General features: G+C 40.9%; 1 protein-coding gene across 1 annotated transcript; it reads left to right on the top strand.

The window, feature by feature from the left end:
- Window positions 1–1,275: 1,275 nt before the first annotated feature.
- LOC135483404 (serine/threonine-protein kinase NLK-like) lies at window positions 1,276–21,690 on the top strand. Its single transcript, XM_064764281.1, has 10 exons — window positions 1,276–1,650; window positions 2,921–3,050; window positions 6,317–6,372; window positions 9,018–9,124; window positions 11,265–11,350; window positions 11,714–11,923; window positions 12,444–12,632; window positions 13,273–13,471; window positions 13,974–14,067; window positions 15,154–21,690. Exons 1-10 carry the CDS (start codon window positions 1,478–1,480, stop codon window positions 15,206–15,208), a joined length of 1,299 nt encoding a protein of 432 aa, XP_064620351.1. The 5' UTR covers window positions 1,276–1,477; the 3' UTR covers window positions 15,209–21,690.
- The last annotated feature ends 239 nt before the right edge of the window (window positions 21,691–21,929 follow it).

Below are 21,929 nucleotides of genomic sequence, written 5' to 3' on the forward strand. Positions count from 1 at the left end.
GACCTTCCATCTGTCAACCGAAGCTGGAGTCATCATTGACCATGTCACAACCATGACCTTCCATCTGTCCACCGAAGCTGGGTGTGTCATTGACCATGTCACAACCATGACCTTCCATCTGTCCACCGAAGCTGGGTGTGTCATTGACCATGTCACAACCATGAGCTTCCGTCTCTCCACCGAAGCTGGGGTCGTCATTGACGATGTCACAACCATGACCTTCCATCTGTCAACCGAAGCTGGGTGTGTCATTGACCATGTCACAACCATGACCTTCCATCTGTCCACCGAAGCTGGGTGTGTCATTGACCATGTCACAACCATGAGCTTCCGTCTCTCCACCGAAGCTGGGGTCGTCATTGACCATGTCACAACCATGACCTTCCATCTGTCAACTGAAGCTGGGGTCGTCATTGACCATGTCACAACCATGACCTTCCATCTGTCCACCGAAGCTGGAGTCGTCATTGACCATGTCACAACCATGAGCTTCCGTCTGTCCACTGAAGCTGGGTGTGTCATTGACCATGTCACAACCATGACCTTCCATCTGTCCACCGAAGCTGGAGTCGTCATTGACCATGTCACAACCATGACCTTCCATCTGTCAACTGAAGCTGGGGTCGTCATTGACCATGTCACAACCATGACCTTCCATCTGTCCACCGAAGCTGGAGTCGTCATTGACCATGTCACAACCATGACCTTCCATCTGTCAACTGAAGCTGGGGTCGTCATTGACCATGTCACAACCATGACCTTCCATCTGTCCACCGAAGCTGGAGTCGTCATTGACCATGTCACAACCATGAGCTTCCGTCTGTCCACTGAAGCTGGGTGTGTCATTGAACATGTCACAAATACCAGCAGAACTTGGACCCTAAGATTATAGATTGATTAGAATTTTAGCAAGAATGGTGTGACTTGTAGCCCGGGACCTGTTGACTATGAGCAAAAGTCGACACAAGACTTCGGATGAGTATCACTCAGTAAGGCCAGGGATGCCACTGCATTGGCGCTAAAGAATTGAAATTGTGTCAAGTTTCGTTAAATAAATCAATCATTGATAAAGTTTCCTGTATGTCCTTTAAAAAGATATATTGAAGACGACATTCCATGAATTGTCAACATGACTTCCCGGAACAAAGTAATAAGCTCAACCAAGTGCGTCACCAACTGGCACGTGCTTTTGCTTTGGTGCGCTATTTTAGGGTATCGTGGGGAATTCTGGGATAATTTGCACTGGTCACGTGACTTCTTTGTGTGTATGACTCGCCGCGTGTGAGTCAAAACTCCCTTAGTTGCCTTCAGTTTATTAGTAATTTCACCGTCCACTATATCCTAGACTCAGAAGATCAGCAATTTTCAGGAAGAGGAGTTTATCATCACACCACCATGAGAGTATAGACCATGTATTTTGTATAGACCCTGTGCTTTTAGCTGCTGAAGTGCAGGCACTTTGTTCGAAACCAGTGTAATGGCGGTGATCGGCGAACGGCACACCCGTCAAATCATGGCATTTCACGGCGCTGTAGCATCACAACACGCCATTCTTGCTGCTGCTACAGTTCCCTACTACCAACCGGTCGTTCCTGCTCGAGACGCCCAGCCAGACAGACCCATAGGATACGGTGCTTTTGGGGTAGTTTGGTAAGTTTTTTTGTACCCTTCCAAAAATTAAAACTCCGGCTGGCTAGTCCATTCGCCAACTGCAGGGTTTCTGCGGCTGTGTTTCACAATGCATTGTTAACAAAGCTGTTTGGAAAATTTAATCCGTTTTGCCTCTATTGTGTGTTTATTAATTGACCCAGTGTTAATTTCATCGCGTAGTTAGTGTTTCCTTGTACATTTCCACCTGTGGTTGTAATTTGATTTTCTTGTGTAATGCTGTTATTTGAGTTTGTGAATTTATTATGTGTATTATCATAGTGCATTATGGAAGAGCCTCCGCCGTTGGAGAATGGCATGTTCTCGGTCATTGTCCATGCTGACTGCTCAGCTGATCATCATCTTATAGTGGATCTATTGTTCTGGCTTCTCAAGATTTCACTATTTTCGTCAGTTCTGTAAACCTGTGTTGACCTTATTTGCAAGAACCAACATGTCGTTTACAATATTTTTGTGTGCCAGATTGAAAATACAGTGGGTGAGTAGGCCTACTCGAGTCAATGCTGTAGGTAAAAAAATTTGGGGTTGGGGGGTCTACCCTGTCGAGTCCCTCACCCCTGCGGTTACTCCCTGTGATCTGGGAATGAAAATGACTAGATAATTCATAAAGAGTGATATGAAGTTCCACTCAGGAACTAAGCTTACTTACTGACACAAATAGTCTGTTCAGTCGAAATTCCTAAAATGATTTAGTACTTCATTGTACTTGAGAGGAAATCCTACAAAAAACCTATGCAATGAATAAGTCCTTTCCCACACAGTGTAACAATGGGCTGAGTATGCAGGCTTATGACAATGAATTTAAAATCCCCATTCTATTGAAAGATCAGTGACAACTAATGAACAATAGACCAGATGGTCAAAGCATTTATGATGAATACACAAGGGTGGATTGTTAGATGATTACGAGGTTTGTGTCAATTATGTCCCCATCAGTCCATAGTGGTTGCTGGTGTGCAGTGAATTGTTCTTGGTCAGTGTTTGAGACACCTACAGTTATGGCCTCCTGACAAATTATTGTTTTCACAAAGATTATTTCTGATCACTTCAACAGTAATCTGGCATTTGAGGAGTTCTTTACATTTCCTCTTGGTCGGCAGTTTTTACTTTATGTTGAATTGAAATAGAAATCTTCATAAGCGAGTGTCCAGGGAGGCCTGAAATGGATCTAGAAGTTAGAGATTTTGATGATTGATCTGTAAAAAAAAAAGAAAGAAAAAAAATCACATTTTTGTAAACTTTGTCGTTGCAGGTCGGTGACAGATCCAAGGGATGGAAAGCGTGTTGCGCTAAAAAAGATGCCGAATGTCTTCCAGAATTTAATATCATGTAAACGAGTGTATCGGGAATTAAAGATGCTCTGCCATTTCAAGCATGACAATGTAAGTAAAAGTATCATAAGATAACTTGTTTACGATGGACACTTCAAAATCAGGAAACGGAGCAATCTGGTGAGGCTGCTGTGTTGGCATTACGGCCATGGTGTGAACAAGCTGACAGAAAGTTGGGAATGTTTATAGTGAGGCGGGCCAGATTTGCTGCACCTCCTTCTGCACTCGTTTTGAATTGTTGCAATTTACTGTATAGTTTGGTTCCAACTGTGGTAGTGCATAGCAAGCAGTGTAGTGTTATGGTGATAGAAGTGGTGAGTGTTTCAAGTTCTGGTTGTGTGTACCTGTTTCAGCATAGTGTTCACCAGGTGTATGCTCAAGAGAAGCTCATTGAATAACCTCTTCTATAAACTAGAATGCTTGGCATGAGGTAAAAGATCCCTGTTGATCAGCTGAGCCCAGTAACCAGATTTGAAACACAAGGGACAACATGTAGAATGAAAATTGGCCTTCACTTTCCTTATGTAGCCCAGCTGAAGAAGGGAAGATTGAACGTCCTTAATTGGAAAACTGATTGATAAACATCACGGTAAATAAGTCCTAGATTGCTGGGCATGAGGTAAAAGATCCCTGTTGATCAGCTGAGCCCAGTAACCAGATTTGAAACACAAGGGACAACATGTAGAATGAAAATTGGCCTTCACTTTCCTTATGTAGCCCAGCTGAAGAAGGGAAGATTGAACGTCCTTAATTGGAAAACTGATTGATAAACATCACGGTAAATAAGTCCATGTCCCGAGGATGGGCAGTTTCCATGGTAATCATATCATAAATATTGTGTCTGCATGCCTGAAAATAAACTGTTATAGTTGGAAATAGACTGCTAAGTTAATGAAGTCTATTTTTAGGCCATTGGCCTTTAGGGTAGTAATTCAGTCTTATATTATTTATATAAGGGCAATGACGTGAGTTGATTCTCCTTTATGGCAGTGGTGAGAGAGAAAACACAACATGACTGGGGTTAATATTGTTTTGGACATGAAACCCATCAGAGTCATCAGCTATTGTTGTATGTCTATGCTACTGTTGATATGATTGAAAGAGTTCTATGAATCCTTGTAGGCCTACTGGTATGCCACTGAAGGGCCCTTTCCCTGGAAAACTTGAGCTTGAGTTCTAATAAAGGCCAACACTAATAGCACAGACATTGTCTACCTTTGAATCGATATATGCATACCATTCCATATTATGCCATTATGTTTTTCACAAGTGTGAATAGCCTAATTCGATGATTTACTACAAATAGTATATCAAGTACATGGGCTGTATTCTGTATTTCCAGGTCGAGTGAGGAATTTCCTGTGGGCTTGAATGAATGAATATCATTGCAAAAGGTTTCAAAAATTGGTTTAATGACATTAGTTATCACATGAAATTCTTAGCTTCCCCATTTCCTGCCGTCTTTTGGCTGTGGACACACCAAACCATTATGGGTGGTGTCTTCATTTGTCCATTCCGCACCCAGTAACTGTCTCGTACTGATAAATTCATGTATGCCATGTTCTGAGAAATGTTCTGCTACATGTATGCACTGAGTGACTTGTTTCCATGACGATGTCTAAGCCGTTACCTTGAGTTGATGGATCAAATGCACATCAAAAATACCTCTAAGTAAGGTTTCATATCAGAAGTTTGAAAATTTAAATCAAGTGATCTATGGCACCAAGATATTCTTCAGTAACTTTGGGAAAAAATGTGTAGATCTGTGCAGGTGATAGACTCGAAGAACCCCAATACTGATCTTGATTAGGGAATGTGCGGTCTCTGAGCCTTGTGCCAAAATGGTCATGCTTTCTATTTTGAGAAGTTTTCTTGAAACCAACAATATGTACTGCATCTGTTAGGCGGCTAGTGTTGACAACAACAACATCAAAGAGCCTATTGTTTAAAAACATTGGTTACATTTGAGTTGTAATCTCTATTGTGAGGTCAGCACTGTATTGTTGTGCTGTTCAGTGAACTGTTCAAGTCCTCCAGTCCTAAACAAAGTAAAGTGTAAAGTGATTCTGGAATACACATGACTTCCCCCTCATGTAGGCACCTTATTGATGATGAATTAAAACCCATCCACACACAATGCTTCCGCTAAATTTTGATGATGAAAATTGCATTTTCAGCACTAATGGCTGATGAATTATCATAACAATTGGGTGCACGCATCTGCATGCATTATAGCGGCCGTTCTCTTATAAGGTTTCCATATTATCCTGTTTCACTCTGCAAGGATTGAACAGCCGATGTCAATTCCTTTCCTTGATTGCGATGATGTCAGATTATGATAAAATTGCCATTGTTGTTTCGCTTCAAGACAAAGCGCATTTTCTCCCGTTGGCTGTGCGGTGCATAAAACTTATCAGGTCCACTGCTTGTCGAGATGAACAAAATTGATGACAGCGCGCTCCACCGATGGAGAAAGAATCTTTATAAGCTGATTGGTGGATTCTACGGGTGAGGAGAACACAGGGAAGGTTGCTCAAGATTAGCAGTCATTAGCGCACTTTCTTGAGATGGTTGTCCTTGAGGTGATATGCTGCCTTTTGACTTTGTCTTTTCCAAAAGCTACAGATAAACCTAAAAATTAAACATGAAATCATTCCTTTGGATCAGTCTTAAATCCCAAGGATTCAATAGAGCACATGCAGAATCTGAAGGCTAATATCTTCAAGAATTGAAGGCAGTGAAATCAAATAGGGACATTTCCCCGTCCATGTTAAATGAAGGATAGGCTGCATGTATTCCTTGAATTGAATGTATACATCGGCTTTCTATGAAAATGCTATCTCAATTATTGACATACAGACCCATTGTGAATCAGACCTGGAAAGTGAATCATTTGTGTCAGTAAATTGTATGAATATCCTGAATAATGACAACTATTCAACCAGCTGGGCCAAGCATAGTTGCCGATAAAAAAATGGCCATCAGTATGAGTAGGCCTATGCTTTGTTGTCACAATCAGTCAGTTTGACCTTGGTGAAATTTTTCCTGAGGCCAGTCATGGGGGGGTTGAGAATTGACCTGGGGTCTTGTGATGGTCAATATTGTCGCTCGACATAAAACATGTGAAAGTTTCCTAAAGCACTGCACGAACGATAGAGCGATTTTGTGATTGCTGCTATGATGAGACCAAAAGGATCGGTGGCTTTGATTCACAGATTGTTTCAACCTGCAATGACTACATAAAACAAGCAATTATAAGTTTTTCTGATTGTTTCTGATTATTAAAATGATGACAATGTTGTTGTTTTTCGTTTCAGGTGTTATCAGCTCTGGATATCTTACAACCTCCACACATAGACTTCTTCCAAGAAATGTATCCTTTTCAAACAAACACTGTGCATATCATCATCGGCAAGATTGGACAAGGGAAAAATGAGTCTCAAAATAGTTCTGCCCAATGACTTGTCCGAGCTTGCGGTCTCCTGCAGCCTGCCCTCAAGTGCATGCTCCAAAAATAAAACTAACAAACCTTCAATGTTGATTGAGAAATTTTTATAGGTTGAGTTTGAAAGAGGTTCAGATGACGCCATTCATTGGGGTCTGCCCGTTCTTGTTGAGTCTCATGGCAACATTCCTGTGAGGAAGTGATATTTTTGGATTTAGCCGATTTTCTATTGAACAGCTGTGATGACTATTGTGCAAGTGAGGTTCCAGGTCAGCTACTTTTTGCAACCTTCACACGGGCCTGAACATGTGGTATTGAATTTTGTAGTGAATTAAAGTTTAAAGAAGGCTTGATACAGTTTTGACACTTGTCTGATGTTCTGAAACCTCAAACGTCAGTGCCCTCTTCTGCTTTGTTGTGAACACCAACCAGACCCGGGAAGTTTTCGTTCCTTTCTGAGTCAAGAAACTTCCTTATGATAAGCGCCACTGGAACTGCATTCTCAGTTTAAGGTTTCAATCGTTCTCAAGCTTGCCCAAAAAACACTTTGGGTTGAGTCTACCTTTGCGTGTGTGACCTTGTTCATCCTAAATCTCGGCCCTTGTTCCTTCCAATCTCTGTAGCCTTGTTACTATCCTGATCATTTGATCATGTTTCAAGGGTTTGCCCGGTGACCTTTTATAGCAGCGAAAATAGCTCTGACCCCTGTCTCACCCTCTGCACTACATTCATTCATGAGATCTCAATTCTAAATGTGCGTCATCTCTCCTCAGGATAATCTCGCTCTGTTCATGACGCATGCGGGCTTTCATTGTATGATATTTATTTATGTAAACAAAGAAAGGCATGAATCTTTCCCTATCCCAGTTTACCACTAAAAACCAGCAGTAGTCTAGATACTGATATTATGATGTGCAGCTCCATCCTACATGTAGTATGCTAATCCTCAGCCTCCTGTCCTTGTCACGGCCGTCAGGAACAAAGGCGAGAGTCACTGCTGTCCTTTTGTTGGCTGAGCTTCCCTCTGACATTGTCCTCCTTTCTCCTCAAACAGTGTCATTAAAACCTGCGAGGCTTGCGATGCAAATCATACATTTTGTCGCTCGCGTGTCCTCTGAGGTTTACCCAGACGAATGTACCAGATGTTCAGTGCTTACAATCAGTGGTGATTTCTCGCGTGTACACCGTGTGACTTGTGATGTTCACATGGTAGACATTCATTTCCATTTTCATTATAATATCGTTGATGTTGTCTGAGGACTCTCAGTGGAGTGAATCTGTCCAGGGTCATACTGACTGTTTACTTCATTACTTGTACTCTATCAGACCTGTATTCAGTGTTTGAAAAATGCCTCCTTGTGAGTGATATTTATTGGAAAATAATTGCTGTGAAATTAGTTTCACTCCTTTTCACAAATTGGGAATAAAACTTGCACACTGTGTCCTTTTTCGTTACATTTGCTGCTGATGCACACATCATTAAACCATCTGATTCTGCCCTTCGGGAGGGATCTTCATTTACTTTGTTACCTTGGTAACGGAGGGAGATGAAAGGTAGTCTTTGGGAAGACTCCCCGTCTTTGTCACATTTGTATTGTGCTGGACGCAGGAGTTGAATTTGAGGATGCGTCTTGTTACCCTTTTTCATCGACGATCAACCCTCACAATATCTGACACCCATGAGAATCTTTACGCAATGGAGATTTATAATTGTATCGAATCCTTTTCGCATTGTTCTTTAAAAAAATGCTTGATGTTATTGTTATGGAAGTTGATGATGAGAAAAAGAACGAAGCTGGTAACCCTACACCTCAGCCATCCCCTCCTATAATTAGCCCTCCCCACTCTGCTACCTAAGCTAATTAGATGAAAAAAATGCATGAAAAAGTTTGTGATTTGAAATAGATATGAATGGTTGTGACCGTAGCCCTTTCATTAAAACCAAATCATAACATTTTGCGGCAAGCAGACGTTCAGAGTCTGCCATCTCTGCCTGGCATCCTTGGTGCATGGAGTGGAGGTCACCCATGGCAACATGGAATCTCCCACCCCCAAATTACCGATGATCTGGTTATGAATGGAGGCGAGGTCACCGTGGTGATTTCAGGACCTTAGGGAAGAAGAAGGGTTCTGTTGTGGGGAGTTCATTCACCATACTCAGGACCTGGGGACGTTATGGTAATAATGCCGGCCCTGGTGAGAAAGTTTTACCATGTCCGTCATAATGCTTTGAATCTTCGAATTGAGAGCATGTCATGATGAGGTTGGTGACATGATATGTAATTGTTGGGGAACTGTTCAGGGGGTCTCCTGTGTTTGATGTAACTCAACAACTGGGACACCACTGACAAAAAAAGGGATGAATATGAATCTGAATGGGTCACCATGAGTTTTTCAGCTGCCATAAGCTCAAGCTTCTTTTATGCTTGACATGTTATGTTCCTTGCAAGTGGCAGGGTTATTTTTCATCTTAATTCGTGTTGTAAATTCTTTGGACGAAAACTAAACTATGGTTATGAATGATAGCTTCCTCATGTTGATCTTTAGTCAAAGTTTCCTTAACCAATCGGCAGCTATGTGGTAACGGAGCTGATGCAAAGTGACCTGCACAAGATCATCGTCTCGCCACAGCCTCTCACGTCAGATCACGTCAAGGTCTTCTTATATCAAATACTCAGAGGTAAGCACAACTCTCAAGGTCTTTAAATCACCAGAAAGTGGCTCTTCTACGATTTGGGGTGATTGCTCTTTCGTGCCTTCATTCAAATTGTTGAGTTTGTAATCCATCTATTGTGTGATACCGAAATCACCTATGGCCCATTCATTATTGGGGACGTACAATTATTTCATGAAGGATTATCTTGCCAGTAACTCAATACAACAAAAGCTTAATTCAATAAAAGTTCCTTATTCTCTTGCGAGTAAACACCATTATTTGATCAGTTTATATCCATCCTGTGTGGCCATGACAGGAAATGTTGTCTAGTTATTCAGGCGAGGTGGCATGTACTTGCTCACTTGCTCCACTTTGCTGACTGCATACTAATGTGTGCCGACTGAATCACAGAATAGTGCAACATCCTTCATTATTCAAAAATTGCCTTTCCAATGAGTATGAATGGTGCGGACGATAAGTCAGTGTGGCAGCATTGTTGTATTCTTGGGTGATTTCGAGCCACAAGTCAGTCCACGCGTGGAGCTTTAAAATACTGACAGAAAGTGATTGGAAAATTGATGCATTTGTTACTATTTCCCTTCACACAGAACCTGGGACACCAGAAGTGTGGCTGTTGTTCACAAAAATGTTCACAGATTTCATACGAAACGGAAATATATTGATTTTGGCTGTTTGATAGATGATTTGTCTTGGTTGTAAAAGTTTTCATGATCATTTGTTTTGATGATAGCCGGGTTCTGGTGGAGAAATCATACAGAAGAGGACTGATGGGTGGCATTCTGTTTTGAAGAAATAGATGGTGGAGTGCCAACATAAATAATGTTTATGCAATATAAGCTATTTCTTGAATTTGTTTTGGTCTAACAACTATGTTGAATCCTGTTAAAGTATACCCTGTAGGCCACATGTACAGAAAGAAGTGTACATTGTCTATGTGTGATGACCCAGCATAGGAATCACATGACTCCATTCTCAGATTGTTCTCACTGAACTGCCAACAGGAAGCGTGAGGTCCTGTTTGCTGTATGGCTTGTATAGAACTAATCAGGATGTACCTTGACCATACCAGGAAAGACACAGGAACACAGTCAACAATGCTTGGTCAATCTGACACACCTCTGTCTCATTGACATGGGGATTAATTGGGATTAGAGTCACCTTGAATAGGCCAGTGACATGTACACCCTCTGTAGTATGAATAGGCCAGTGACATGTACACCCTCTGTAGTATGAATATGTGAAACTGACTATGTTGTTGTTTGGTATAACTCACTTTGGCAAGCACTGGACCATAATGATTTAGTCCTATTGTGTCAGTGTGTCTATTGTCCCTGGCTACCCTCAAGATTGTGTGTACTCTCCATTGAATTGACAACAGAATGCACTGAGCATTTTGACAGTGTTTTAATGGAGCCTGTTGACTCTCATGATCTAGGCTCTGTCATAATGTATAGGTAGAGCCAGTCCATTCACTTCATCAACTCAGTTCCTCTGTTTACCCTTGATCTGTTGTCTCAGGAAACATGTACAGCTTGTTGAATTACATTAGTAAACCAAATCAGCAACTCTATACTCTCTCATTGTGATGGTAGGAGTATCAGTCATCACTGTCATCCATGACAGTGCTTGTCTGTCCTTGGTCTCAAACAAGGCTTCTGTTTCTCTTGTTTCAGGCCTCAAATATCTTCATTCAGCCAGGGTCATTCATCCATGACAGTACCTGTCTGTCCTTGGTCTCAAACAAGGCTTCTGTTTCTCTTGTTTCAGGCCTCAAATATCTTCATTCAGCCAGGGTCATTCATCCATGACAGTACTTGTCTGTCGTTGGTCTCAAACAAGGCTTCTGTTTCTCTTGCTTCAGGCCTCAAATACCTTCATTCAGCCAGGGTCATTCATCCATGACAGTTCTTGTCTGTCCTTGGTCTCAAACAAGGCTTCTGTTTCTCTTGTTTCAGGCCTCAAATACCTTCATTCAGCCAGGGTCATTCATCCATGACAGTACTTGTCTGTCGTTGGTCTCAAACAAGGCTTCTGTTTCTCTTGCTTCAGGCCTCAAATATCTTCATTCAGCCAGGGTCATTCATCCATGACAGTACTTGTCTGTCCTTGGTCTCAAACAAGGCTTCTGTTTCTCTTGTTTCAGGCCTCAAATATCTTCATTCAGCCAGGGTCATTCATCGAGACATCAAGCCGGGAAATTTACTAGTCAATAGCAACTGTGTTTTAAAGGTATGTCAACATTACTCCACCGCAACTAGACTATTAGCAGTGTTGCCTATCATCATTTGTTGTTTCAGTATGTTTTTGGTTTGATGGGGGCATCAGAGCGTAGCTGATGCCTTTATGGTCAGAACGACCATTAGTATCACTTGATTGGTTCATTGCAAATTTGTGGTTGGTCCGTATCAATTCAGATATGACGATATAAAAAGATTGTGTTACCATGTGTAACATGTATTCTATACCCTCCGGTCACCTCGAAATTCTAAAAAAGTCATTTGACAGCCATGGGACCTTCAAGTCCAGTAAACACATTGCCTGTGATTCACTAATTACTTTGTTGTTCAAAATGGCATGAATTTCTTGTTTCAGATCTGTGACTTCGGTCTCGCCAGAATAGAGGAACCTGACGAATCTCGCCACATGACTCAAGAGGTTGTGACGCAATACTACCGGGCGCCCGAGATCCTCATGGGCGCCAAACATTATACCTCTGCAATAGATATCTGGTCGGTGGGATGTATATTTGCTGAATTATTAGGGAGACGAATCTTATTCCAAGCACAGAGTCCTATACAACAGGTAAGTGTTCTTGGCTTTGGAGTCACTGTGGTCTAGTTGCTCGCACCATCAGCTAGTTATCAGGAGGACCCTGGTTCAAACCTGATGGCGTGAGTCATTGAGCAGGTCTCTTTGTTTAATATGCCTCACTCGTGATCAGTGTTGATCTGAAAAAAGTGAGTAGTGACGGCTGTAGTTAACTGAGAATATTGAGTGAGGATAATCAATGATGTAACATTATCAGTGTATTCCCAATCAACAATTGATCATCATGTCTTTGTGATGAACTCTTCATAGAGAAAGAGCTGGTAACCTTAGTCTCCATGCTGTAGGCCATGCACCCTGGTAACTTCCACCATGGCCGTGGGCTGTATTCACAAACAACTGCTTTAACAAAGTAATAACTTCATTCATTCATTCATGTCTGTTTCACTGGTTGCACTATCGACCAGCTAAGATTGCGTCATCCTGTACACATGATGCTCCGTGGAGAGTCCCCCTAGTGAACCAATCTTTAACCCTTCCCTTTCTTCTTCCTCAGCTTGATCTGATCACGGACTTACTTGGCACCCCGCCCCTTGAGGACATGAGGACGGCGTGTCCCGGGGCGAAGGCACACATCCTCCGACAACCACACAAGCAACCCTCCATGGCAGCACTCTACACGTTATCAAATCAGGCCACTCATGAGGCCGTGCATTTACTTTGTCGAATGATGGTTTTTGATCCCGTAAGTCTCTTGTATTAGTTTTGCTCTTGAATTGAAATGAATCATTGAATTTATACCAAAAGGTCCAATTTCACCAAGGTAAATATTGTTCTGGAGAAGGGAGATACCTTTGGAGCAATTCTTTATTGTCGTCTGCTAATGAGAAGCCAAAATGACCAACAGGGTGGTAACTTGTAGATGCTGACGTCGGCTCTTGCTATGTCTGTAAACATGTTAGGTGGATAAATTATTCATTGCCGCAGAACAAAGCATTGATATTATGTGAGTTGGTTTCGTCAATGTCACATACATACACAACAATGATGCAGTCATTTTTGCTCTAAAATCAATAAGCTTGCTCAATGCATAAAATTATACGGTTATTTTTATCGAAACTTGCATCGAATTGCAACAAATTTTGTGCTATCAATCAATAATTTGATGAGAATGAATGGATACAATGTCAGTGCAGCAAGTTAATGCTTGAGGGTAAACATTACGTTTCACCCTCACAAAGGCCATTCGCTAACTAAACTTTGATCAATGGATTTCAAGTTTTTTTCGTAAGTTCCATTGGTATTGATGGTGATTGTGCTTCCTGATATGTTGTGATACACTGCCACCTAGTGTCAGTACTATAAACCATGTGTATATTCTTCAGGAGAAGCGCATCACAGCGATCGACGCGTTGGCACATCCTTACTTAGAAGAAGGACGATTACGATATCATTCGTGTATGTGTAAATGCTGCCAGAATACCTCAGCGGGCCGCCAGTATTGTGCTGAGTTTGAATCTATATGCACCCATCCATTTAGTTACGCTTTTGAAGACGATTTAACGTCTGTACAGCGTGTCAGAGGTGAGTCAACTCTTTTTTTCTTACGAGTTGTTTATAGCGTTCTATTTTTAGCCAGTAATCTCTTATCTTTATATCATACAGTTTTTAGTGCTATTCTTGTTCCTTCTTATCCTGTTTGAAGTAGAACCTGTTTTAACTGGACCTCTCTCTACCAAGTTAGAAATATGCAGTGTCTGTGTTCATGAATGCATACTTCAAGCAAACAATGTGATTCATACAGGCGTTCTTCAATTGGCACTGAGCTAAAACCTGGAGTACTATTGAATGTCTGCTGCTGATGCTACTGATTTGGTCTAAGTCGTCTGAAACTAGCATCATGATCAGAGACTGAAGTCTGGATATATCTACTAATTGATGAGTTTTACTTATGTCCGTCAGCTTAGACAGTGATATTTCGAAAGAATTATGAAAAGGGCGTAATTTCAGGTTCCAGTTTATATTCGCGTTTTCTCTGCTTCCTGTCTTTTCTCTTGACTTTCATTTCCGTTCGTTTCGTTTTCAGAAAAACTGCATAAATTCATTCTGGAACAACAGCAAACCAGTCGAATACCGCTGTGCATCAATCCACAATCAGCAGCCTTCAAAAGCTTCTCCAGGTATGTCTTGTAGCAGATAACCGTCTGCTAACTCTATTGCGGGTAATGAGTGTCTCCTGATACCGTGTACTAGGTACAGATGAGGATGCTGCCACCAGTGTCTGCTCCTAGTTACTGATGTGCTGAATACCTGAAGCCTACTGCAAATGTAAGGTATAAATGTACAGCGGAGATGTACCTTACTTTCTGTGCATTTCGTCTACAAGTGACTTGTAGAGGACCATGTAGATAGTGTGTGATACTAATTTAAGTGACTTCGATTAGATGTTAGTGTATAGTTTGTGAAATGGAATCAATTGTAAATATTTGTGATGAAAATATCTGGAGATGTAAAAATTGTTAACCAGGATGATTGGTTTGTGACTTTGACATTTTATGAGTGGATTTTATCCATGTTTTTGGCCACTCAAATGATGTACAGCTTTGATGAAGCAGTGTAACATTATGACCATGTGCTCCATTCACTATCAAATCACCATGTATTGTAACAGTATCATTAGTTGTGGCGCGTTCGTTGTGAGCTTCGAGATTTGTAAGTATTGTGACTGTGTTCACTGATCTAAAGCTGTGACTCGGCAATTCATGAAATCACCAATGATACGTCCCTCTCCCCGTGAGTGAGCTTGTCTAGCTAAGCTGCTGGAGAACATTAGTTAATGTTGCTGTCCCCTGTAGAATGTAGAAGCTTGCATGCTTAACCCTCAAAGGACTGATACACCAATCATAAACAACTCAAAATCGGAAGAAAAATATTCAAAAAAAGAAAAAATGCAGATTTGTACTTGTAAGTTCGGCTGCTTTGCATTGTAAGAAGTTCCATTGTAATGAAATTCATTGAAGTGTTTTTCAGTCATGAATGCTTTCATTGACTCGTGGACAATATTGATGAATTGACACAAAATAACAATATCTTCAATGATCGATTTTGACCATGAATCAGTCCTTTTGGGGTTTTTGTTGGTCGTCTTCTCACAAGCAGGCGTGTACCTATTGCACGTCTGCTTCTAAGTAGTCGTGTACCCCGTTACACGTCTGCTCCAAGCCATCAAATGAAACCTTGCTGACAAGGCTTCTTGTGCTTTGCAGCTCCTCCGTTGCCCAAGCGTCCGAATTGCCTCCCTCACCCCATTTATGGGAGTGACGATAGTCGAAAGAGAGTCGTGATAGCGTCTCAGCCCTCCTGTCGAAATCATAGGTAATTTTATGCATTGTGCCATTCCGAAGTGACAGCAAGCCTTCATTGTCATGGAGACTCTACTGTTGTATTGTTGTGCCTCTTGAAGAATTGAACATTATTCAGGTGATTCCTGATCGATGTGGCCATTCTTACTGAACTATTCCAAGCTTGAGATTACCTACTTCAAATGACTGTTTCTGTGATAATAAAGGACTTTTCAAAAAGAATATCCAAGAGAGATACGATGCATGAGGGACGATTGTACGATCACAACACTCAATAATGTTCAGTTCTTCACCTGTTTATGCTAGCTGCTTGAACCATGTTATTGTGGGTATTCTTGTGTCAAGAACCATGATGTACGTGCTGGCAACAAAGGGGTCATTCTCACTGCGACACACATGCATTTAAACAGTGAGGTCAGCTGTTTGTATACAAACAGGAGCCAGTAGGGACTGACACGGGTGGTTCTTGTCTGTCTTGACTGAAGTTCTAAAGCCATCTGGTGACTGATCATGGTGAGGGGATTCAACACTTGATAACAGCACTGATTTCAGTCCTTACTGGATTCTGATGAATCGAGGCGATATCAAAGCCAGCAGAATCAAATTCAAATTGTTTGCCAAGATGGTCATCGGTGTCTGACCCTTGTCTCAAGGCGTCTCATCATAACTGTCACCCTCCATCACAAAACAATCACATTGTTGAGATATTCATATGGAAAAAATGGAGGAAAAGGACTGTGAAAATTCTAATATTTTCCATTAAAATTCAACCAGAAAACTATGTGAAATCAGTATCCGATTGTTTGCGTAACGGTGTATTGGCATTCTCTCACAAACTTAAGAGACTGTTACCATGCATAAACGCGTGATGTTTTGTGATGGAGGGTGCTAACAGGAACCATAAGGTACCTGTACTTCACCATGTAATGTGCCTGTGGTTATAGTTATGGTTAAGGGGTTTGTAGCTCAGTGTTGATTAACTTAAACAGGTATTGTCGTTGCCCAGACAAGTCAGAGTTAGATTGCTACTGCAGTCACTAACCTGTGATCTGCCTGGAACAAGACTTTTAAAAATGATCAAAATGAGACTAACAGACCATAATACTTGAGTTGAGGATGCAAACTCCCTCATTTACGACACCTGCGGTGGCTTGCTCAGTACAATGCGGTGCTCATATCACAAGACAAGACATCACACGTCGTGTCTTCACATTAATCAGTTACTACAAGGCATTGATTGGTTAATGTGACATCATTCAAACTGTACATAGGAGAATCAGAATGAGAAGTTTACTTGTGCTATTCGTTACGACGAATCTAACAACAAATTCATATAATTTTTTACCAAGAAGCGAACATTTGTGAACTGAGCATTTAGGACATGTATTTTTATCATTACTTTCACATTCATATCAAACTATTCGCCAGAACTGATTCATGTAGTCTTATGTTTGTGTGATTCAATCTAGTGGCCTTGACCTTCTCAGAATAGAGGCAGACGTACTCCCTGTGAGAGCAGACGCTGTATATTTGGGCCAATGTGTCACTATGTTGACACTTGATGAAAATTGGAAGGTACTCCAGATTGAGCGTCATGCTCTCATAGCTGAACATATCAAAGATGCAAGCTCATCTCGTTGAAACACTAGTCTACCCTACTTTTGTCTGCTCTCTCGTCTCCATGATGTTGACCTGTGCCTCTATTATGTGAGGGTCATCAACGGCAGTATATGCTAGATATCTAGTCTGACTGACTTATGTATGAATACCATAATATCAGTTGTCTGAAAACATAATGGTGGACACTCCCTGTTACTGTACAAATGCCTTTACATCAACAAGGTCTATTTATTTTTTAAGTTATTTTGTTTTTATCACAAACCACTGCTTGTACCACTTTGTAAATATGCTGCCTTGTCAGACGTTGAATGAGTATTTTTGTGGCGTTAGGCTGAAAAGGTTTCGAGGCAAAATCTGAAGCTTCTAAATCTTCCTCAAAGGAACAGAAGTGGCAAGTGATTTGGAACGGCTGGCCTCGAGTGAGGTCAACTGCATAAGATGACATCTTACAGTTCAATCTGAAGTTAAAGAAATCAAAATTAATGATCTCCTGTTGTTGAGCAGATTCGAGTTCTGTAGATGGTGAGGTTTGATATCCTGACCAAAGCTGTGTTGAGGTAGACGACTTCTCAGTTTAAGATCGAAGGATAAATCTGTTAGAAGTTGATCGGTCATCTCTCATCCACAAATCAGAGGTGGACACTTCATGATGTCGTGACGTGGAAACATGATCATCAGATTGACCAGAAGACCATGAAAATCGTCTGTCACGCCGTTACAAATGTCGACTTGCGTGGGAGTTAGCGGCTTGATTTCACGCCCAGAATCGTCCATGCGATCTTTCAGTGGTAGTTTGAATCTTAACGTCTGCTCCAATTTGCGCATGCACACTGGCGCGTCAGGATTTCAAAACGCAATGTTTCAGAAACCTTTTATACTTTTTTTATACATTTTTATGTGATTTGTGGTTGTTGGCTCAGTGCGTGTAGGATGTGTAAGCTATGTGGATTATGCACCTTAGTAGTTCATTGTAAATGTACCAGTGTAGATCTCAAATTCTGTGCACGTTTCCAATTCCAGTCTTATAGATAGTAATTTTGTTGTAAGATATTGTGACCAGGTCTTGTATTTTCAAAGATCAATTGGAGTATTGTTGAGCAAGCTTGTTGATAGGCCTACTGTCAGTGACATCATGTGACATTTTGACTGTGTGTCAGGATGGATCCTGAGCTTGATCAGTTTCTTGGACTTCAGATGCTATAAATGAGACAGTTTCAATTATTTCATGTTACTTTTTTCAATGTAATCTGATTTACATTTTGAGAGTTTGTCTCAGGGTTCAGTCCCATGGAAACTAATAGTGTTCCGTGAAAACCTATCAGCAAGCTTTAGTATCAAACTAGGTCAACGTGTTTAAAAATTTCATCTCAAAATAGAGAAGTTCGCAGGAAGTGTTAATCAGTCAGTTAAATATAGGTCTCTTATCATGTACTGATTGACTTGTGTTTGTAAGATAACAAATTATGGTTGAGAGTTTGTCAACGAAAGAAGAAAAAAATCAAATTTTTGAATATTTCATACTTGGCCAAAAATGTGTTCAAAAAAACTAACAAAATAAACCACTGGAGGATATGATGTCAAGAAGTAGTGTTCAAAAAAGTCAACAATTCTGAGTGTATATAGGTAGCTGGTCACAATTAGGTTTCCTATTATTAGATACTTTATTTGGTGCTAGGGTGTCACAAAGCACATTATTATTATGTGTTTGGTTCATATCTCAGCAGACACCTTGTTGTTATTGAGGGAAGGGGCTTGGAGGTGGGTGCTCGACGTGTGTACAGATTTAAGCGAGCAGCTCTTTTCATGGTCATGTGTACAGAATAGCCTTGCCATTTGATGATGACTCATTTTGCCGAAATACTTTGGTAACAGATGAACAGTACAGTTAACCCTTTCATTCAGATTACCAAGACTATCAATATCAACGTCTGCTTCAACATATCTATTTGGAGTTTTCATCAATCGCCAGCTTTGGCGCTTCAGAATGTGTATGTCGTCTGTGGAGGGTTAATTGTGCTCAACTGAATCTCGAGAGGCTTGTCCTAGTCATTCTTTGTAAATACGTCCAAGTCTTGAGTTTTCAACTCGGGTCACTTTGGTCTCGGGGAAGCCATTGCAAAAAACTTTCTGCAGCTATTTCAAATAGAACTTATTTTCTGGGGGTCTAAAGACGGTTTTGAAAGCGTTAATATATCAGTGACAAAACATTTGAAATCGGGGAATCAAGTCAGTTCTAGACTGTTGTAAGGACACTCCCCCCGACTAATCTTTTTCACAAACATTGACATCAAGATGATGCCAACAAACTTCTGTTCTAGATGTTGTTTTGTAGCAGACATTATCTTAAAGTTCTCGTTATGTTAGTTTTTGTTTTGAAATGAATGACCTTGACGTTGTGTCAGTCACTTCTTCCTGTCTTGTTTTCGATTCATTGTGATCACATTTTAGTTATCTTGGTCATCCCGGGTGTGTTATGTTTGGGTTTAAGTTTGATCATCTTGCACTCTCTCTGTGACACTATGTTGTAATGTCACTTTGCAACGCATAAACTAGGACTTTGTGGAAGGTTATGCCGGGGAGGCCACATCGGATAGATATTGCAAAATGAAAACCTGATGGTGTATCAGCCAACATATTCACCTCATTGAGATTAGCAAGTTTTGTTGAAAGTGGCTGAATTTCGAAGAGTTGTGGAGTTGACCTCTGTTGATTTCGACGTCATGGCAGACATGATGTCAGACACATCAAAGGCAAACTCCACAACTCTTCCTTTAAATTTCATTGATTTTCAAAGCTAGGCCCAGGGGTTGGCCTTGGGGTTGTCCCTTGTCGTTGTTTGTGTGATGCAATGATTAATATATATCAGACAGGTCCCTTCAAATTGGCAAGGCTATCAAATCATTGTAAATGTACCACTTGTTCTCACCAAATCATTGTCATTTTGGATCACCATTCCAACGTCAAATCAGTGTACATAGTGATATTATTATATTTCCATGTAAGGGTTGTTGTCATCATTGTAGTTAGAACTGTCATCTTTTATACAGCGTTTTAAGGCAGTGAGATGTCACTGTTTTAACCCAAGTGAGAACTGAATGTATTTTACTGCTTTTACTGAATGAAATACCCTCAATTCATCATGTAATGGTATCATGAAGATATGCGATTCATACTTGTATGTGCTTCTGTAATGAGAAACAGGGCTCCAGTACCTGGGTTTGAAAACAGGAACGATATGAAGAACTAACTGTTTATTGCTTTTTGTCCCCTATATCATCAATTTCCTGTACTTGGGCTCGCTTGATTCAAGAATGAAATAGCCATAAGTTACAACAAGATGGGTTGTCAAACTAAATTGATCTCATTTCTGCGCCAAATCAAGTTGTGGTATTTCCAACTTGATGTGTTGACTTCAATTTTTCTCACAATGGTATGTTTTCTGATGCGTTGCTTTAACTTTCCCTTAAATGTGATCACGACGCGTGTCCAAAAATGTTTTATGATGCAATAAGGGATGAGCTCAGTCAGGGACAGCGCCACTTCATGCAAGTTCAGCCTATATCGGGTACAGTTTCATTTCAGATAAAACATACAGGCTGCAGAATCACAAACTGATCATTTTCTGAAAAGTGTGTATTTGCGCAATCCCTGGCTGTGCTTGTTCTCAAGAATCGCTGTACAGAATCGATATATTTTTAAGTGCTTCCCTTGTGGTCTTCAGCACTAGCATTTTATACAAAGGAAAGGTGTTCAATCTCGTAACGGTCTTGAGATGCACGCAGTTTGGTTCTTCAATCGTAGATTGGCTTGTGATCTCCCTCTGGTGAGATGATGAGGAACTAATCTAACCATTTCTTAAGTAATCAACACCAGTAAGACCAAGTTGCCTGATCAAGTTTGTCACCATCTTTATGCTAAAGGACGATAACTTGCGACCCATGATTAGTTGTATCTGTAGGTGACTCTCCTGTGTACCATGTTTCAGTGGATTTGAACCATACTGATTGCATCCCAAGATCATCCCTGACATTGCGAGTAAGTCTCCTCTCTATCATGTCTCCACTCTCATTGTCCTGCGGTAAACAGAGATGAGAGCCAAGTCGGCCACAGCTTTCAACAAGTGTTTGTATATAATGTCCCTGTGTTGCCAAGAGCTCTTATTTCTGCATGGATCTCAACAATGTTCATTTTCATGGTCGCACAAAAGGATTGAGGCACTAAAGGATTTTGACTTCCTATTGAAATAAGCCAATTCCTACTTGTCTCAACAGTTAAACTAAGATCATCTTCAATTCAGTGGTTTCAGCCCCATCTCTCAGATGGTCAAGATTGTACCACACAGTGCTTTATTTCCTTCCTAACAAGTATTGTTTTATACATTCCCATGTCTTGCTCACAAAGCAAGAATGCTCGATTCATGTTCTCTCCAACCACTGCCAACTCATGAATCTAAGTGTCGTCTGCTCTCACCTCATTTGAATATTTGTGTAAACAAAGGACTGCTGGGTATTTCAAGCATCATGTTTTGGTTTAGACAAAATGCCACCAGTCCTTTGGGGGGTAATTTATTGTTTTACTAGACGTCTCTTTATTGCAAGAAAAGAGGAGGGTTGATCTTGATATTTATGTTCAGCTGCAATGTATCATTGCCACTGACGACATGTCTTTTTGTCTCATGCTCGATAAGCCCAGTATTGTCATGGTTTCCACCTGTATTTATAGCCATAAACCACCTGGACTACACGTTCTCCCCATGTTTTATATGATCGTATGGTCTTGTATGTAAATGTATCATTTGAAAGGTTTATCAATAAAATTCTTGGACGATTTGAGTATATATTTGTTCCTGTTCGTTCCTTATGGAAGTGCTTGGACAAGTCCCATCTTGACCAGCACCCGAGGCGGGCTTCCTCTTCTGTCTTTCCTAAAAGATGTCTCCTCACCTCTCTCACATTCTCTGGGCCACAGTATCATACTCCCTTATTTGCGGGTTCACTGGTGGTTTCCAGGATGGCGACGTGGGAGAAAGGAGGCCATTGTGACAAGGCCTTCTGTTTGGG

This window comes from Lineus longissimus, chromosome 2 (genome assembly GCF_910592395.1).
Source record: "Lineus longissimus chromosome 2, tnLinLong1.2, whole genome shotgun sequence".
NCBI lineage: Eukaryota > Metazoa > Nemertea > Pilidiophora > Heteronemertea > Lineidae > Lineus > Lineus longissimus.

Coding starts and splice junctions, on each gene's coding strand:
- LOC135483404 (XM_064764281.1), top strand. CDS start 1,478: ATGGCGGTGATCGGCGAACGGCACACCCGTCAAATCATGGCATTTCAC. Junction 6,373..9,017: donor ATAGACTTCTTCCAAGAAAT/GTATCCTTTTCA, acceptor ACCAATCGGCAG/CTATGTGGTAACGGAGCTGA. Junction 9,125..11,264: donor CTTATATCAAATACTCAGAG/GTAAGCACAACT, acceptor CTCTTGTTTCAG/GCCTCAAATATCTTCATTCA.